This window comes from Protomyctophum parallelum, assembly GCF_964188405.1.
Source record: "Protomyctophum parallelum genome assembly, chromosome: 4".
Taxonomy (NCBI): Eukaryota; Metazoa; Chordata; class Actinopteri; order Myctophiformes; family Myctophidae; genus Protomyctophum; species Protomyctophum parallelum.
Window position 1 is genome coordinate 42,232,650 of NC_139700.1, and position 16,902 is coordinate 42,249,551.

Consider the following 16,902-nt stretch of genomic DNA (forward strand, 5'->3'; position numbering starts at 1 on the left):
GTCAAATCACGCACTCCCCAGGTCAAATCACGAACTCCCCAGGTCAAATCATGCACTCCCCAGGTCAAATCACGCACTCCCCAGGTCAAATCCTGCGACCTCGGAACGGTCGCCGCGAGGTATTCCTAAACGTAGCTTCTGCAAAACTATGCTTTAAACTTATAACCTTATTCTTAATCTTAACCTCAGTAAAACTATGACTAAAACTTTTATTCTCTTAACCTCTGTGAATCTATGTATTGCCCTAACCTTATTCTTAACCTTAACCTCAGTAAAACAAATTAATGAACCGCTGGGGGCAAGCGATCAGCTAAACAAATGGGGTGATGGGCCGAGTATGTTTTGGGGTGAGCCTTCTGTCATGGTTACCGTCTCAGAGGCACCAATCCGAGTTTGTCAATCTGCTACTTCTGCCGTTTTTGAATTTGACAGTTGCGTTTGAGATTTCCACCTGACAGAGACAAAATGGTTAAGCAGGTCTTTTTTTAAATATTCATTTTTGGCATTTTATGCCTCGTCAGCCAATTTCAAGCCATGTTCTACTTGCCCAAAGGTCACGGACAATTGCCCAAACGTTTTATTTACTTGCAATGGGAAGTGTTTACACTGATTTTGATGCTATATCAAAAACTGTAGCACCACTGTACTAAATAAAGAACAAATATAATAATCTAAAATTCCTGAGTAAATTAAGACACTGGAAATGTTTGTATTTTATATACAAAAAAGATTTATTTGAAATTTTGGTATGAAAAAATATTCTCCCCATCATGATTTTCAAAATTTGAATTGAAACAATATACGGTAGTCCTCAACATTTTCATCCACATTTTGAATTAACATTTTAGAATTTAGTAATCCAGAAACAGCATTTCCCCATCCTTTGTCCTATACATTTTCATTGAACTCCATTTGAACCTTCATGGGTCAATAGATTTTTCTTTTACAAGTTGACACAAGAGTTGTTCAATATGGACAACGGCTAAATTGGTTTTAGTTGACGATTTAATGGGATTACAGGAATGCAAAAAAAAAGAGTGAACGAATTGAAATTGGATATGGCATCCCCCTCATATCCAAGGTAAAAGTAATAAATAAATAAATAACCACAAGAGTGTGGAATGTCCTAGTACAAATAAATATACATGGGAGAATGTACATAAATATACAAATACTAATCCAAAAAAAGAAAAGAGTAATATAATATTTAAAATAACAATGAGACCATGAATATTGCATTGATTGTGCATCATTTCACGCCCAGGGGTCCCAGCCTATACACACGATTGGGACCGTGAGGTTTCTTTCTTTCTTTCTTCTTCTTTTCAGCAAACGATGGAGTAAGCATTAAACGCTATGTTTAGCAGAGTTAGCAGTGTGTGTAGTAGTAGCAACTTTAGAGCAGTGCTTCCCAAACACGGGACCAATTTCTTTTGGTGGGTCGCGACTCGCGAGTAAACATAGCCTTTTTTATAGGAAATGTACAAAGAAAAACGTATATTTTTCTCATGACCCATTAAAATAAAAACTGGGAAACACTGCTTTATAGAAGCCTTTCAATGGGACAGAAACAGAGAGAGAGAGAGGTGTTGTGTGTTTCAGTACACATTCAGACACTATGGATGAGAAAACCATTCAAATACAGCCATGTGCTGCAGACTTCCAGTGAGAGAGCAGCACAGTTGAGCCCCATTTATACTGTCGTCACAAGCGGAAAATAGCATATAAGCTCACAACGCATTGTGAGCTTACAGATCTGCTATTTTTTGTTTGACAAGAGGACACATGGTGGGCATCATAGCCTAGGTTTATACTTCCGTCAGATGGCCGCAAATCCCGAAAATAGCCAATATCACGTGAACTTTTTTAAATTATTATTTTAATTCTGCTTGAACCTTAGTGGGTCCAAGTATTTATTTTTTGTTGCTTTTTATATGTTTTGAGGGACATGGGGACCCCCCTCATACCTAGGGAAATAAATAAATAAATAACCACAGATTTGTGGAAATGACTTCTTGTAATATCTTTGCTATTTTCGGAACACGTACATCATATGACAGAGGATAAATTAAGCGTTACAAAAAGAGAGATGTAGTGTTGTGAGTTGTTGAGTGTGCGTTTTCAAGTATTCCACCATGTCAGTGTAGAGGGGTGGTGGGCATCTTTTTTTTTTGCTATATCGCCGATGGTCGTCAGGCATAAACCTTTTATCTCCATATTTCAACTTTTCCCCTCGTAAATGTACGTGTATGTCCTACTTCATCATGCAAGATTGTCGCACGAAAGCATTGAAAATAGCAGATCTACCAGCTTACAAGGAGCTTGCAGATCGGCTATTTTATTTTATTTTTTATATTCGTTTTGATACGTGGTTTGCGCCCGACGATTATGCAGCCCTGGCGATGCCCTTGGGGGATAGGCTCTTGGTTGAAAGAGGCACAGGGGGACTTTACGCCCATCCCCCCTCCTTTTTTCAAATTGGCAAACAAAAACATGACAGGGAGGGTGCACCCAAAATAAAAATAAAAAATAAGCAGCTTTCCAAAAAACAAGGCACTCCAAATCAATGAAAATACAAAAGAAAAACTATAATATTAATTGTTGAAGCTCTATAAGAGCTGCTCGGAACATAAACAGGGGATTGGGGGAGGGTTACAGAGAACATGAACCAACCCAAAAAAATAATAACAATTCATAAAAAATAATGCCACCAGACCACCCAAAACGTAATAACAAGCTCCTTGATGAGCAAAACGACATCTCCTCAAAAACTAAGACATAGTTTTTAAGAGGAAAAACCTTTTAAGTTGTCAACCACAATAAAGTCTTTGCAGTCCCCACTGCTGTGCTGTCAAACATGGGAGGGTCTGGGGGCACAAACCCATCATCATCATCAGTCCAGGGATATATTTATGAATGTCATTCCCTTCCCCATTTCTTTTATGGAATTCCGTCCCAGTATGATGATCATAGGCTCTCCTTGCTGGAGTGTGTACTGGAGTCGGCACTGATGGCGTGCAGCGTGATGTCACCGCTGCACTCCGACGTTGTGGAATCCTTGGGCGATGACGTCGACGACGACGTTGAGGCTCGCATCCAAGGGTGATCGAAGATCTGCTCCAGAGTGGGCCTGTCGGACGGCCGTAGACACAGGCACCACCGGATGAGCTGCTGGCACTCTGCAGAAATGTAAAAAGACATTATTAGATTTATTTTTCTCGACCACAGATGTCAATAATTTCCAAGAAAGCGTGTTGTTCAGACACATGCAGATACAGCTCATCGTTTACCTGCTATTCTATAGTTCCAAATGTGCAGAATGTTATTTAGATGGCATGTTGTTGTTTAGACATAATGCTAGCATTCATTCTTTACCTGGTTGTTATGGTAGGGTTCATTGTTTGGTAACATAGTTTCTTCTTTATTGACTAGAGTCCAAACTTACTTTCATTATTATTCTGATCTCGCACTTGTCATAAGGGGTTTCTTACATTTTTCCTAGTGTCACGGGGGGGGGGGGTTCCTATATTCTTCATAAAGCACTCACCTTGGGAGATCTTCCTCCTGAAGAACATGCGGCCCGCTGAAGAGCATCCTCGGAGGATCTCCTCGTCCTGCTCGAAGGGGATGTCTCCGCACGCCATGTCGTACAGCAACACGCCCAGCGACCAGACGGTAGCTGACCGCCCATGGTACCTGTGGAAGCGGATCCACTCAGGTGGGCTGTACACTCGGGTTCCTACAGTATATATTGGGTAAGGGAAGAAGGAAAAAACACCATGAGTGAATTGTGATGAACAGGCTAAGCTAAAAGGGGCAGTCGAGAATTGTTGCTTGGGTAATACCGTAATATACTGTATACTTTGTAATAATGCACTGATTCTCAAGAAGGTGGGGTCCGGGGAGTGGTGGTGACCACTGACCACCAAGACCAAGGTATTCAAATAGATCCCTTATGGGTCTGTAACTCAGTGTGTACGAATTAAACCAACTGAAGGGGGGGGGGGGGGGGGTCTGAAGTCCCAGAGTAAAAAAATAAGAATAAAATAAAAAGGTATCAAATGTGGGAGTCCTTGAAATAGAATCACGGTGTAATATGACTATCTGGGAGGGGGCAACACTGCGACACTACAAGCAGCAGTCTCCCTCCCTGTCAGCTGACCGACCGCTGTAGTCTGTCTAAAACCACCCCCACCCCACCCCCTCGCGTCTGCCTGGCGCGTGACGCTGACTGCGGACCCAAAATAAAAAAGTCACGAGAAGCCAGCAGGCAGCCAGTCAGTCAGCGAGGGGAGAGAGAGGGAAGACCGACATATACTGCGTCATCATGGCTGAAATGGGGCTGCTACTTTTGGGGTCGTGAGGAGAGGAGGAGAGAGAGGCACACCGCTCCGCTTGGGCTGGTATAAATAGCTCCTTAACTAAGTCGGTCGCCATAACAAAAGCACTACAGCCCACCATTATATCATTAAACGCTTTGAACCCCTCCCTCCCTCTCCCCTACTAGCCTCCTCCCTCCCCAAGGGCACGGGAAGGGGGGGGGGACTTGGATACCAAACAAAAACAGGAATGTATCACGTGCGCTGCCTGCTACCTCTCAGGTTTCACAACAAGACATGCACCAATCCAATCCCCCGCCCATTTAAAAAACACAACCATGTCCATATAAGCCTCTTTTTTGCCTTAGTTTTGAGGGGGGTGGATTCGAAACTAGGCTAAAACCCTACGACCAGTCTCAACATTTGTTTGATATCCACTCTATATCACAATTAAAAAACAACAATAATAGTATCATCATTATAAGCAGCTATTAGGCAAAACAAATCAAGCTGGTGACCCTGCTCCTGAAGTGCGTGTGTGTGGGGTGGCAGCAGGAAATGCTGCGTCACAGCAGAGCACGCCTTGCTCAGAATATAAATACTTCTATTCACAGCCCACACCACAGTGATTTATCAGCCTTTTGCGATGCCATAGAACCTCTGATGCAATATTCTAACACAGTAAAAAAAATACCAGTGAGTTACAGACCAACCCTCAAGGGGCCATTCTGGACCCCCTATGGGTCCCCGGACCACATTTCAATAATGGTTAACAATCATAATTAATCTAAACTTTTAATTTTATGGTAGGCCTATTAATTAATGCCCTACTTGTGTCACACACAAAAAGCAGTTCTACAACAGATCTACAAGCTCACAAATGTCAAAATGTTTTCCTTTTTTTTATACAAATTTGGACATACAAAGCTTTTTCTATACCCAACAGCAGCAACAATATGAAGCAAAAAATAAATATAAAACCAATTTAAAAAAAAAAATACCGTCAAAATCCGTGTACACGGTGTCCTTCAGGATGGCCCCGGAGCCAAAGTCGATGAGCTTGAGGTCGCCGGTGCGCAGGTCGACCAGCAGGTTCTCGTCCTTGATGTCACGGTGCACCACGCCGCAGCCGTAGCAGTGGCGCACGGCCTCCAGCACCTGGCGGAAGAACCCCCTCGCCGTGTCCTCGTCCAGCGCGCCCTTCTCCGTGATGTAGTCGAACAGGTCCTTGGCGGAGTCCGGCCGCTCCATGACGATCAGCCAGCCGTCGCCCGGCCGCTCGTACCAGTCGAGGAGGCGGATGACGCCGCGGAAGAACGGCGAGGCGGGGGGCGACGTCGTGTTCGTCGTCGACGACGGGGGCGGAGAGGAGTTGTTGCTGCCGGGGTTGTTGCTGTTGTTGTGGTGATGGTGGCCGCCGGTACAGGCCGCCCCTCCCGACACCTTCTTCAACAGCACTATCTCCAGAGGGACCACCGCGCCGTTCTGCGTAGAGGGATCGGGGAAGCAAACATGATCAAAACATGTATTCCCAGATTTGACCACATGTTTTTTTTTTTTTTTGGCGCTAAAACAATAATAGCCAAAGCAAAGTATAAAATAATGGGTAAAGTGGTTAAAATGCGAGGGGGGGGGGGGGCACAACAATGGCACATGTATGTTATGCGTCGACGGGGAACAATAACACATGGTTCACACGTTGTGGGAACAATAACACATGGTCGCGTATAGTTGCTGCTGATTGTATCATTATTATCATTATAACTACAACAGAGACGGACGAAGTGTGTTAAAATCTTACCAGGGTTCCCCAGTCGGTGACTCTTTCCTTGGAGACGTGTTTGATAGCAACCTGGAACCACAACAAAAGCGAAACATCATGAGATTGATAGAAATCACGATAATCGTCATAATAAAGAACACGAATATAGCCTATATACCCTGTGGTTCTGATCTACACGCCTTAGAATGTAGGCCGTGTGTTTCTCTCCCCGGGTGGGATGGTAGTCTACTAGCCTACACATGTGGCGTGGCGGATCAAAACAAAGCCCCTAATTATTTTCTCTCTTACCGGCAAACCGTCTGAGATCCGCGTGCCGGCATACACCGTGCCGAAGCCACCGCTGCCCAGCACCGAGCCCACATGGTAGAACTTCTCGAACGCTTCTTTCTCCGTTTTCCCTGCATAAAAACAAACACAATCACGTTTATTTTGTATTCTTGTGGGGGGAAACTGGGCGCACAATGCGCACAGCCAGGCAGGCAGCGCGCCCATGGATGGTCGTGGCACCACACACTTGTTTTCAAAATGGCCCCAGATTTCATTATAAGGTCATATCCCCGCCGACAACCTTTTGGCTTCAATGGCAAAAGCAAAAAGAGAGCGCGACATCGCTGCGAATAAGTCAATACTGAGCCGTTATATATATATGACTTAAGGACCACTAGTCGTAGCAATTATGTGGTTAGATTTTAACTGCGGCGACGAAGGCTACAAATTAGTGAGTAGTAGTAGTTATTATTATAGTAGGTCCGAATGCGTGGGGAATCCCTCCTTTACCTTGCTGAAGCTGGATCTTCACCGACAAATCCATATTTGAGGTGCTGCAGATGTGCGAAAAGGAGCCGAATTTGGAAAGCAACATTGTTTATATTCCAGTTCTCCCCCCAAAACCGTTATTCCTTTCCCCCCCTTCTCCTTGATAAAAGCCGAAGTCGGTCAGAGACCTCAGAGTCCTTCTTCGGTCCCTCCGGTTGTATTACGCATGAAGACAAGCTCAAGCATCAAGGTTAATCACCGATCAGCGCTTCTTCTTTGCAGGCAGGAGGGGGAAAAAATAAAATGAAAGATATAAAAGTTGTAGTCCAGTAATGGTGAAAACCCCGTCCAAAGAGAATCCACTGCTTTCTTCTCGTTGCCAAGAGTCATGCGGCTTTGCTATAATGTCAGAGGAATAAATACGACTGATCACTGAATGGTTTTGAACCCAGTGAGCTGAGCTCAGCTGAGCTGTAGTGTAGTGGTAGTAGCGTGTGTGTGAGAACCGCCTCCTTCCCCTGAACCCAGTAATCTCTGTTTGTACTGAACTCCAGCCTGAGCCTACTCTTTAAAAGCCAATATTATGTATGAGAGTCGCGCACAGTGTTGCCAGGTTGTGCGAGAGAAATAAGCAACCACCAACCAGGTCTATGAAAACAATCCCCAAAGAAGCGACAATAATAGGCCACGTGAATGAGTACTTTATTATTATTTTGTGTAAATTTGAATTTAGAAACAAATTACATTATTTTTCAAAATAATTTCATAAATGCAAAAAATATTAACCCACAAGAAATTCCATATAGTGATATGTTCTCCCCGTGTCCCCTCCTAGGGAATGTACTAGGTAGCCTACCTTGGAAATACAATAAAAAATATAGGTCTATATATAAAATAAAAATAACATGCAGTTCTCTAAATTGCCTGGCCTGCCGGGGTACCTGATGGAGAGGAAAGGAACTGGTTCAAATTGCGCGTTCCTTCCCAAATGTATATTTGATTTTAACAACACAAATCTGGTACATGGGTGATGGGTCCCTGCCCCTGTCCTGGCACACATCATAATTTCAGATGGGGGGGTTCCGTGCATGGACAAATGCACTGTATACCAACGGCGCTTATAATAAGCAGACCTGGCAACACTGGTCGCACAAGCGGGTGTGTAGATCGTAGATCCCTCCGCCCCACCGCCCCCCCCCCCCCCTTTACATCGACCCCCCCCCCTCCTTGCCGCTTCAAATACCATTATACCACTAACGTTTAGACTTTCACATGGTGTATGTCCGTGTGTTTAAATCAAACGCTTTGAGTTGGAATGTGACGGGAATGACGTTCAAAACATAAGGGACTACTTTCCTGTAGTACAGACGCCCATGGACTTCGCCTGAGTAGCCCACTTGGCAGTGCTTCGTTTCATTAGCAAAACGGTAGATCCAATTTGCATTCTCTCTAGTCAAATGTAGAAAGTGTTACTACTTGTACATGTTCTAGTGGCCAAAATGGCAGAATTACAAATTTGCTAATGTTTTCTTAATCAAATACAAATAAATATAAATAATTTCTGTGGTGTTTATAATATACAGTTGCTGTGACACAAAGCTGCCCGTAGAGGGTGTTGACAACACAGATTAAGGAGTTGAAACATAATGGAACATGTGCATTTGTTCAAAGATTTATTACACTGAGAAAATTAATTGCATCTGTGCCATGATGCCATCCAAGCTGAAACACTCAGATGACTTAGTTGCCACTGTATGAAATACTGTATGAAATAAGAAATGATTACAATTTAATTATAATCCCTTCTCCAAGTCAACTGGAATTTGCCAGCCTTACTTAAAAACCCTGTAGCCTATATCATTTATTTTGTCTCTGCTGGGGGGGAGGGGGAAACCATTATGCCCAAAACTGTTACTTTTCAGATTCAAATTCAAAAGTAGCAGATCGACAAGCTCGAAACTCGTCACATCACGTTGTGTGTGAGAGAGAGAGAGAGAGAGAGAGAGTTAATGGACATAACTACATAAGAGATTTCTGCCCGACAGTAAAACAAATTACACTTGTGTGGAGTCCCCCAGGGTTCTATAGTAGGCCCACCTCCTTTTTCCCCCCGCTACACCACATTTCTAACCCAAATTTTTTGCAGCTATAGTTGTCAGTAGATCAGTTATTTCCATTGGCTGTTAGCCCTCCCCCAGAATATGGATTGCTGGAGGGTTTGTGTGGTTAAAAACATAAACATAGTGATGTGAAAAGGGTCAATAGATTTCAGAATTTACATCAGCGTTGCCAGAGATCTGTAATCTTGCACACAGACTCTGCAATACAATCCCAGGGGCCTTTCTCCTTCCTCCATCATCTGCTGGAGCGCCTTTACCTTCAATGGTGTATGATGATGTTACAACTTCTGACTCCTTCAAACAGCTAGGTTTTTGCCAGTGATCCGTGGTCTATCATATAGTATGTATCATGTATGCTCTCCAATCCCCCCTGTCATTCTCGTCTCTGTCTCTATAAGCACCTATTCCACCACTATTGGCTCCTAGGGGAAGGGGGTGGGGGGGTTGAATCAAAGAGAAGTCAAGGTCTTTTCTTGCTTGGGATCATGTATTATTCAACATTAGATACTGGGTGTGGGGGGCTCAGGCCGTTCGAGTGTGTGTGTGTGTGTGTGTGTGGGGGGGGGGGGGGGGGGGGGGTCTTGTTTTAATGAATGGTAAACCATTTTGTTCCTTGAACCAGTAAAGTAAAGTCGGGGGGGGGGGGGGTAATCACCAAGGAGTTTCTTCCCCCCCATTAGTCCAGCCTCTGTGGATTTAATGATTTGCTGGTTCATTAAAATGCTGTGATAGTTTTATAAAGCAGTGGTTCTCGAAGTGGGGTCACTAGAGGGTCCTTGAGGGTTTTCCAACTAATTTAGTTTACCCACTTATATATTCATCAAGCTATTTGACAATAGACGATCTACAAGCTCGTAGTTCGGCTATTTTCCAAAAATCTTGAAATTAGGCCCATGTGGGGAAAAATATATGTTCATGTTCAACATTTTAACAACACAAATCTTGTGTCACACACACACACACACACACACACACACACACACACACGGTCATCCTTTGAGATGGACGAGTGAATGCGGAAACAAAGTGAATGGGGTGGGATACTGGGATTGTGTTTCTCACCTTAAGGTATCTTGAAGATAAACCTTGACTGACGATCCATATGAGTCAGAAACCTTGCTACAACCGACCCCTGCTTTTGTACTTCACCTTGACGGAGTGATTAGAATGTTTGTCTTTGGCATTGCTTACCTATCTAAGTTGATATAATAATTGGAATTGCCAAGGGCATGTAGTGCTATTAGCGGGAGATCAGAGAGAAACTTCCGTCCCCTAATCTCAATAACAGGCCATTAAACTAATGACAGTGTTGATAAGGTGCTACCACTTTGATCCTACCCTAATACTCCACATACTGTATGTTATTCAAGGCTTTGTTTGTGAGTTAGATTTCCTTTCCCCCCCACCGCACTCAAGTCATGTCAAGTCGAGTAAAATTGTGTTTGTATAGCATGTTTCATAGAAAGCCAACTCAATCTTCACGTTGAGATAACAACAAACGGTTGTTAACAACAAAAGATATGTTTGATTGATTGATTGATTGAAATATTTATTAACAGTTTGTAGAACTGGTGTACAGAACTGGTGTACAGACCCACCAAACACACATCAAATAAAGTATTTATAAACCCCCATGCATCCACACTTTCACAAGATACAGCATTCATGATTAACTTTGGCTCAGGAGAGTAGCCACTGGCCCAGGCCGTAGCGTAACGGTCTGGGCACCAGACTGGTAATCCAGTCGCAGTGTGCCGCGGGTTCGACTCCCGGACCCGACACGGCCTTTACTGCATGTCATCCCCCCATCTCTCTCCCGTTTCCTGTCAGCCTACTGTCTGTCCCTTCAAAAATCAATAAAAGGCGTAAGCCGCAAAAAAAAATATCTTAAAAAAAAAAAAAAAAAAAAAAGGAGAGTAGCCACTTGGAAACCAGAAGTTTTGGAAGGTTCCCATAGTTTGATCTTGGGCTCCCCCAGAGTTATAGTCAATATAGTGTCACCTTTTCAGGCCGTGGCTCCCAAAATAATCATAATTGAACAGGGGACTGTTACATAGTTATTTTCCAACAGGAGGCTTATATTAAAACAAGAAAAAGAAAAAAAGAAATACAAAATACACACCATATATATATTGATACTTTTATAAGATCCATATTGGAAGCAAACAAAACCTGACCTGTGCAGGTCTCTAAGACCCCTCTATAAAGACAGACTCAGATTTTTTCTATGGAAGATAATTGGAAAAGGCATTATACAAAATATCCAATGTTCTCCTCATTGAGCCCTTTCAGGTGTTCCGTTTGTAAGGTGTGTATCCACCAAGCTTCTCGCACACGCACGCACGCACGCACGCACGCACGCACGCACGCACACACACACACACACACACACACACACACACACACACACACACACACACACACACACACACACACACACACACACACACAAAACATCACATTCCCTACCCTATAGTAGTACCTTTAAGGCCATTAACTACAATGAGGTCTGTTTGTTTCACTACTGGAACATTAATCACTGATAGTAATTAGTGTTGGCTCATCCTTTATCATTTCCTCTCCTCACTCACAGAGAACAGCCTGTGCTTATGTTGGCCCTTCCGGCCCTCACACGTGTCCTGTCCTCGCTAATGTTGTTTTCATGTGATATGGTTGATTTCAGAGTCCATATAATGATTAACAATCCATGCATGCGTTCCCTTAAAATATGCTTCCTGTTATGTTGTACAGTGGGAAGAAGAAAACTGACTCATATATTTATATGAGTCAGTGGAAATACATGTTGCTTCATGTGCAGTTATACCGTACTTAAACCCCCTTATGGTTGAAAGGAGTACCTCAGGGATGTGAAATTTCAGTTTTCTGTTAGTGTGGGGAAAGCTTTAGCTGAAACGGCGTGTTGTGAGCACCAGCGTATAGGGTCCATTGGGCCACGCGGGCCAGTCAGTTTAGAGCTGGCCCAGTCTATCTTCGAAGAGAGTAAAACAACAAGAAAAACAACAAAAGATAGCCTACTTTGGCAGCCCTTGTGCATGCAAATTTCTGTTTAGTGTAGCAAACCACTGTACAACAGCATGCAACCGCCTTTGTTTTAAAACGGTCCCCCAAACGGTTCACACTTCACACCTATCGGCCGGTGTTGCGCTAATTAATATGAATATGAATATGAATATGAATATGAATATGAATATGAATATGAATATGAATATGAATACTAATACTAATACTAATACTAATACTAATACTAATACTAATACTAATACTAATATTAATATTAATATTAATATAATAAATCTACAACTAGAACCCACAGTGTGCAAGTGTTATCTTTTAGTTTCCTAGGCACTACACTGTCTCTCTGCATGCATTTGATTTATGTGTTTACCTTTGCTTGTTGTAAGTCGCTCTGGCTATAAGTGTCTGCTAAATGCCCAAATTGTTAATTGTATATTTAAACACAAATGTGCACAAACCCATTTACAAACTATGCACAATGCCAAATTCAGCTCAATTCAATTCAACAAGCCTTCCATTGTGCAATTCCTGCCTCCCTCTCTTGTGTGCTTCTTTCTCCATCTCTTTCGTCACACGCACGCACGCAAACACATTTGGTAACGTATGCGTTTTGGGAAAGATGGGGGCAGAGTTTATTTTGGGTCATGCAGCTTTCCCCACAACTTGCTTTTTTGGAAGCTTGCAGCCTGAAATGTGTTATGTAATACACCCAGCGTTGGTTACACAGCCTTACATAACTCCACATTACCTCTGACAACGAGCCTTCGGCACTCAATGATTTAAAAAAAAAAGATGCGTGGATATGGATATTGATATGTTAAGTGACAAGTTAAGTGACATTGGCTGGGTTTCCCAAACAAATGTTGTGTCGCACGTAGCTTGAAAAGGAGTGCAGCGCATGTGCACATGTCCTCTAGGCCTCTATGTCCTTTTTTGGGAAACACGACATTATATTGCGCACTTAAGGCCTCCTGCATGAATAAATTTAGAAGCAAACCCGTTTTTCTTAAAGCCTTTTTAGCTTACACACATGTCGACCTGTGGTAGTAGTAACACCATTCGCTGTCTGATGTGAGTGGTGACTTTCGTCATCTCATTTACATGTAAAAATGTCGTAATTAAATTAATATTTTGATCTCAGCATCATCTAGAGAATTTCAGCCATCTTGCCATATTTTGTATGTATTTTTTTAGGATTCTTTGATTACCCGTGACAGCCCATTTAGGAACATTCGCCTAATAGGTCTAACCGTCGTCTTGCGGCCAAAAGAACAGATCAACAAGCTGTCGACAGTCATGGCGCAGTGTAATACTGGATTAATTATTGTTTTTGAAAGGTGCGCCACATTACGCAAGCATGAACCACCCGAATCTTTGTTTAATTTTGAAATCCATATATATGACTCACTCACCACTCTCCCTCTCCTCTCCTCTCTCTCTCTCTCTCTCGTTTCTAGTAGTGTGTAAGCGCCATTTTGAGTCTCCTAATTGTGGCCAATGATGTCCACTGAGGGGTGTGGTCAAGTTCAGGTTGCCATAGTTACAGGGAGGGTATTTAACCCTGTCCCTAATGAATTGCAGGTGTTGTTGATAGGAGGCAAACTGTTTTCTGACTGTGCAGACAGGGACTGTTGCATTCACCACGTTGACTGTTTGTTACTTATGTTATTTGCCTTCAAAGTATAGGATTTTGTAAGGAAAATAAATATAATTTAATATCCACTCTACGAACATTCTGGACCTCAGTTCTTTCAGCACACGTCTAAACTTCCTCATCCGTCAGCAGCCAGTAGCACCTAATACAGGGATTTAGGCGCTACATTTAGTCAGAAAACAGCCTCGGTTCCACGCTGGTTGTCTATTGGGAGGCAACTGGCAAGGGGAACCACCGGGGTCGTTTGGATTGGACTGCAGTGGACACAGTACACACAGACAGGGCGTGTGTGTGTGTTTGGCGTGGAGTGGACGGATCTGCGGTGGAGAGCCAGCAGTGAGCGATCGTCTACAAGCAGCTGCTGTTTGGGAGGTGGTCGATTTGAACCCGGAGCTACAGGGGCGCTCACCGGGGGACGTCGGCAGCACCACCGCAGCAGCAGCCAGCCCAGCACCAGCAGTGGTGATCGGGACCCGGACCGCACAGAGCTCTCATCTCTTCAAAACTGACGGGCGTTCAAGTGTGTGGTATGATTCAGTGGCACATGGCCGCCGCCCGCTGTTACAATCTTAAGTTTCATGCATTGAACACACTTTAACAGACTTTGAGTGTTTTGGACAAGAGTCACAACTTCACAAGACTGTAACATGGATGACTTGTGGGATGATGAACCTCCACTAAATATTCAGAAAATAATTGACTACCATAGACAAAGGTATTTTGAAGCCAATCGGGACGGGTGGTTGTATGGCCCAAATTGCCATGATGATGATGATGTCATCATCATATTTGATAGTGAGAAGAATTGTGTTGCTTCTCATGACTGTGACAAAGACAATGGGGCTGAGGCTCTGAGTCTGAGCACACATGTGGAGGAGGAGCTTGCTCACCAGGCTGGGGCACCGAGGCCACAGGAGATGCAGGCAGAGCAAGATGCCATGATCAGCTGTAGCTTGGCTGAAGAATCAGCTGCCAGAAAAGTGGTGAAAGGGCCACTTAGTGCAGGAAGGCCATTCTTCTCTCCAACTCCAGCAGAAAGGCCATCCTTCTCTCCAACTCGAGCTCCAGCAGAAAGGCCATCCTTCTCTCCAACTCGAGCTCCAGCAGAAAGGCCATCCTTCTCTCCAGCTCCAGCCAAGGCCAAGAAGGCAGCAGCTCCACAACCCAAGAAGACTGGCCCCAGCAGCGCTGAGCTTGAGGTCAAGAGCCTGGTAGCAAAAGACACTCTGATCCAGACCGCGGCTAAAGGGCCCGAGAAGATGAAGGCCAAGCAGCCTGTTGCCAAGAAGATGGCAGCTACAGGCTCAAAGGAGAGAGAGAGAGGAAAATGGCAGAGCAAGAGAAAGAAAAGATGGCAGAACAAGAGAAAGGGGAGAAAAAGAAGATGGGAGAGCTCAAGAAAGAAACGGATAAAATCAGAACATGCCTGAGTTTAAGCAGATCTCTGACATTCATTCAGCCCCTCTCTAAAAATCTGCTTGTGTAAAACTATTTGAGTTGAGTTTTGAAATGAATATTGATTTATTGCTTAAAATGTTGTATTTTGTTTTGTTCATTGCATTTTGGGTTTTAATGGCTCTTTGTATTTTTTGTTTTGAATTGCTCTGTTTTCACACCAGTAGCAATTGGGGGTGGGTGATACAACACCTGCAATTCATTAGGGACAGGGTTAAATACCCTCCCTGTAACTATGGCAACCTGAACTTGACCACACCCCTCAGTGGACATCATTGGCCACAATTAGGAGACTCAAAATGGCGCTTACACATAAATGTAGCGCCTAAATCCCTGTATTAGGTGCTACTGGCTGCTGACGGATGAGGAAGTTTAGACGTGTGCTGAAAGAACTGAGGTCCAGAATGTTCGTAGAGTGGATATTAAATTATATTTATTTTCCTTACAAAATCCTATACTTTGAAGGCAAATAACATAAGTAACAAACAGTCAACGTGGTGAATGCAACAGTCCCTGTCTGCACAGTCAGAAAACAGTTTGCCTCCTATCAACAACACCTGCAATTCATTAGGGACAGGGTTAAATACCCTCCCTGTAACTATGGCAACCTGAACTTGACCATACCCCTCAGTGGACATCATTGCCCACAATTAGGAGACTCAAAATGGCGCTTACAAGTAGGCCTACATTATCAATCTGGGGGTCCTTGGTATGGAAAAGTTTGAGTTACGACTGGGTTAAAGGCAAAGTTTAGAGAGGTTTTCCTATTTCCTTGCTAACGGCTGACGCACCAGTGTTTACTCGTAACAAGCTGTTCTTGAACAGTGTGTGTTTCCCATAAACAACTGCAAGGAAGGACAGAAACGCCTGCAGGCTCTGAGCCCAGGACTTTATGAAGGGGGGGAAAAACACAGAAAAGAAAAGTAAAATCTTGTTTGATCGTTGTATTCAGGGGGCGGGAAGAGGGGTGGGGATTTTCTGCATGGGTTTCGCGCCTGTTTTCAGCCGTGCGGCCCGTGCCCTATAACTTATATTCTGCCATGTTGTTGAAAACGGGCATAGTAATTGTAATTAAATAGTGGAACAAAACAGCAGAGGTTCTGCAACATTTTGACATATTCTGCGAGGCGATAACTGCTGTTTATGCTGGCAAATATTGTAACTTGGCAGAATGTACTGAATATACGCTTGGCAATTCAATGACAGTGAGAGAGAGAGAGAGAAAGAGAGAGCTGTTGTCGTCCTCCATCGCTGAACTTATCAATTACAGTGCGTTATGACTTTGTGTTCTGACACTTCAATGTTTTGTTTGGAACTTCATGTGTCATTGAAGTTGGCCGGTGACTCAGTGCATGACGTATCAACTGCATGTTTTGCTGGTGAATCATCATTTTAGTAATTATGTGTTGGATGACCTAATCATCAGTTTGAGCTACGTTTTTGACTTTGGCATAATGGAAAAGGCTTGACTGACTTCACTTTAAAATGAAAATAGCCTTTATGTCATCGCTGTGTCGGGAATAAAAACCTTGCATCGCCAATATTTCATTTTAGTTTCTCTCGTGAATTAATGCCTATACTTGATCATACAAGAGTGTCATGTGATAGTAGTCAAAATATAGCCTCGATCTACAAGCTCACAACAATCTATTGTTTTTAAAATTATAATAAAAAGGACATATAGGCCTACAAGGTTTCCACATGACAGTGACGATGTGAAGTCAATGTTGTTTGAGGGATTGTTTTCTGTTTTTGTTTTCAGTTTAGTCTCAGCTCTGT

The 16,902-nt window shown here is 43.3% G+C and overlaps 1 protein-coding gene across 1 annotated transcript; it reads right to left on the bottom strand.

The window, feature by feature from the left end:
• Window positions 1-1,119: 1,119 nt before the first annotated feature.
• Window positions 1,120-7,389, bottom strand: LOC310857827 (serine/threonine-protein kinase pim-3-like). The gene is made up of 6 exons (XM_083763754.1): window positions 6,880-7,389; window positions 6,391-6,500; window positions 6,121-6,171; window positions 5,321-5,804; window positions 3,548-3,739; window positions 1,120-3,179 (listed from the first exon to the last, which is right to left on the bottom strand). Exons 1-6 carry the CDS (start codon window positions 6,962-6,964, stop codon window positions 2,968-2,970), a joined length of 1,134 nt encoding a protein of 377 aa, XP_083619880.1. The 5' UTR covers window positions 6,965-7,389; the 3' UTR covers window positions 1,120-2,967.
• Between the last annotated feature and the right edge of the window lie 9,513 nt (window positions 7,390-16,902).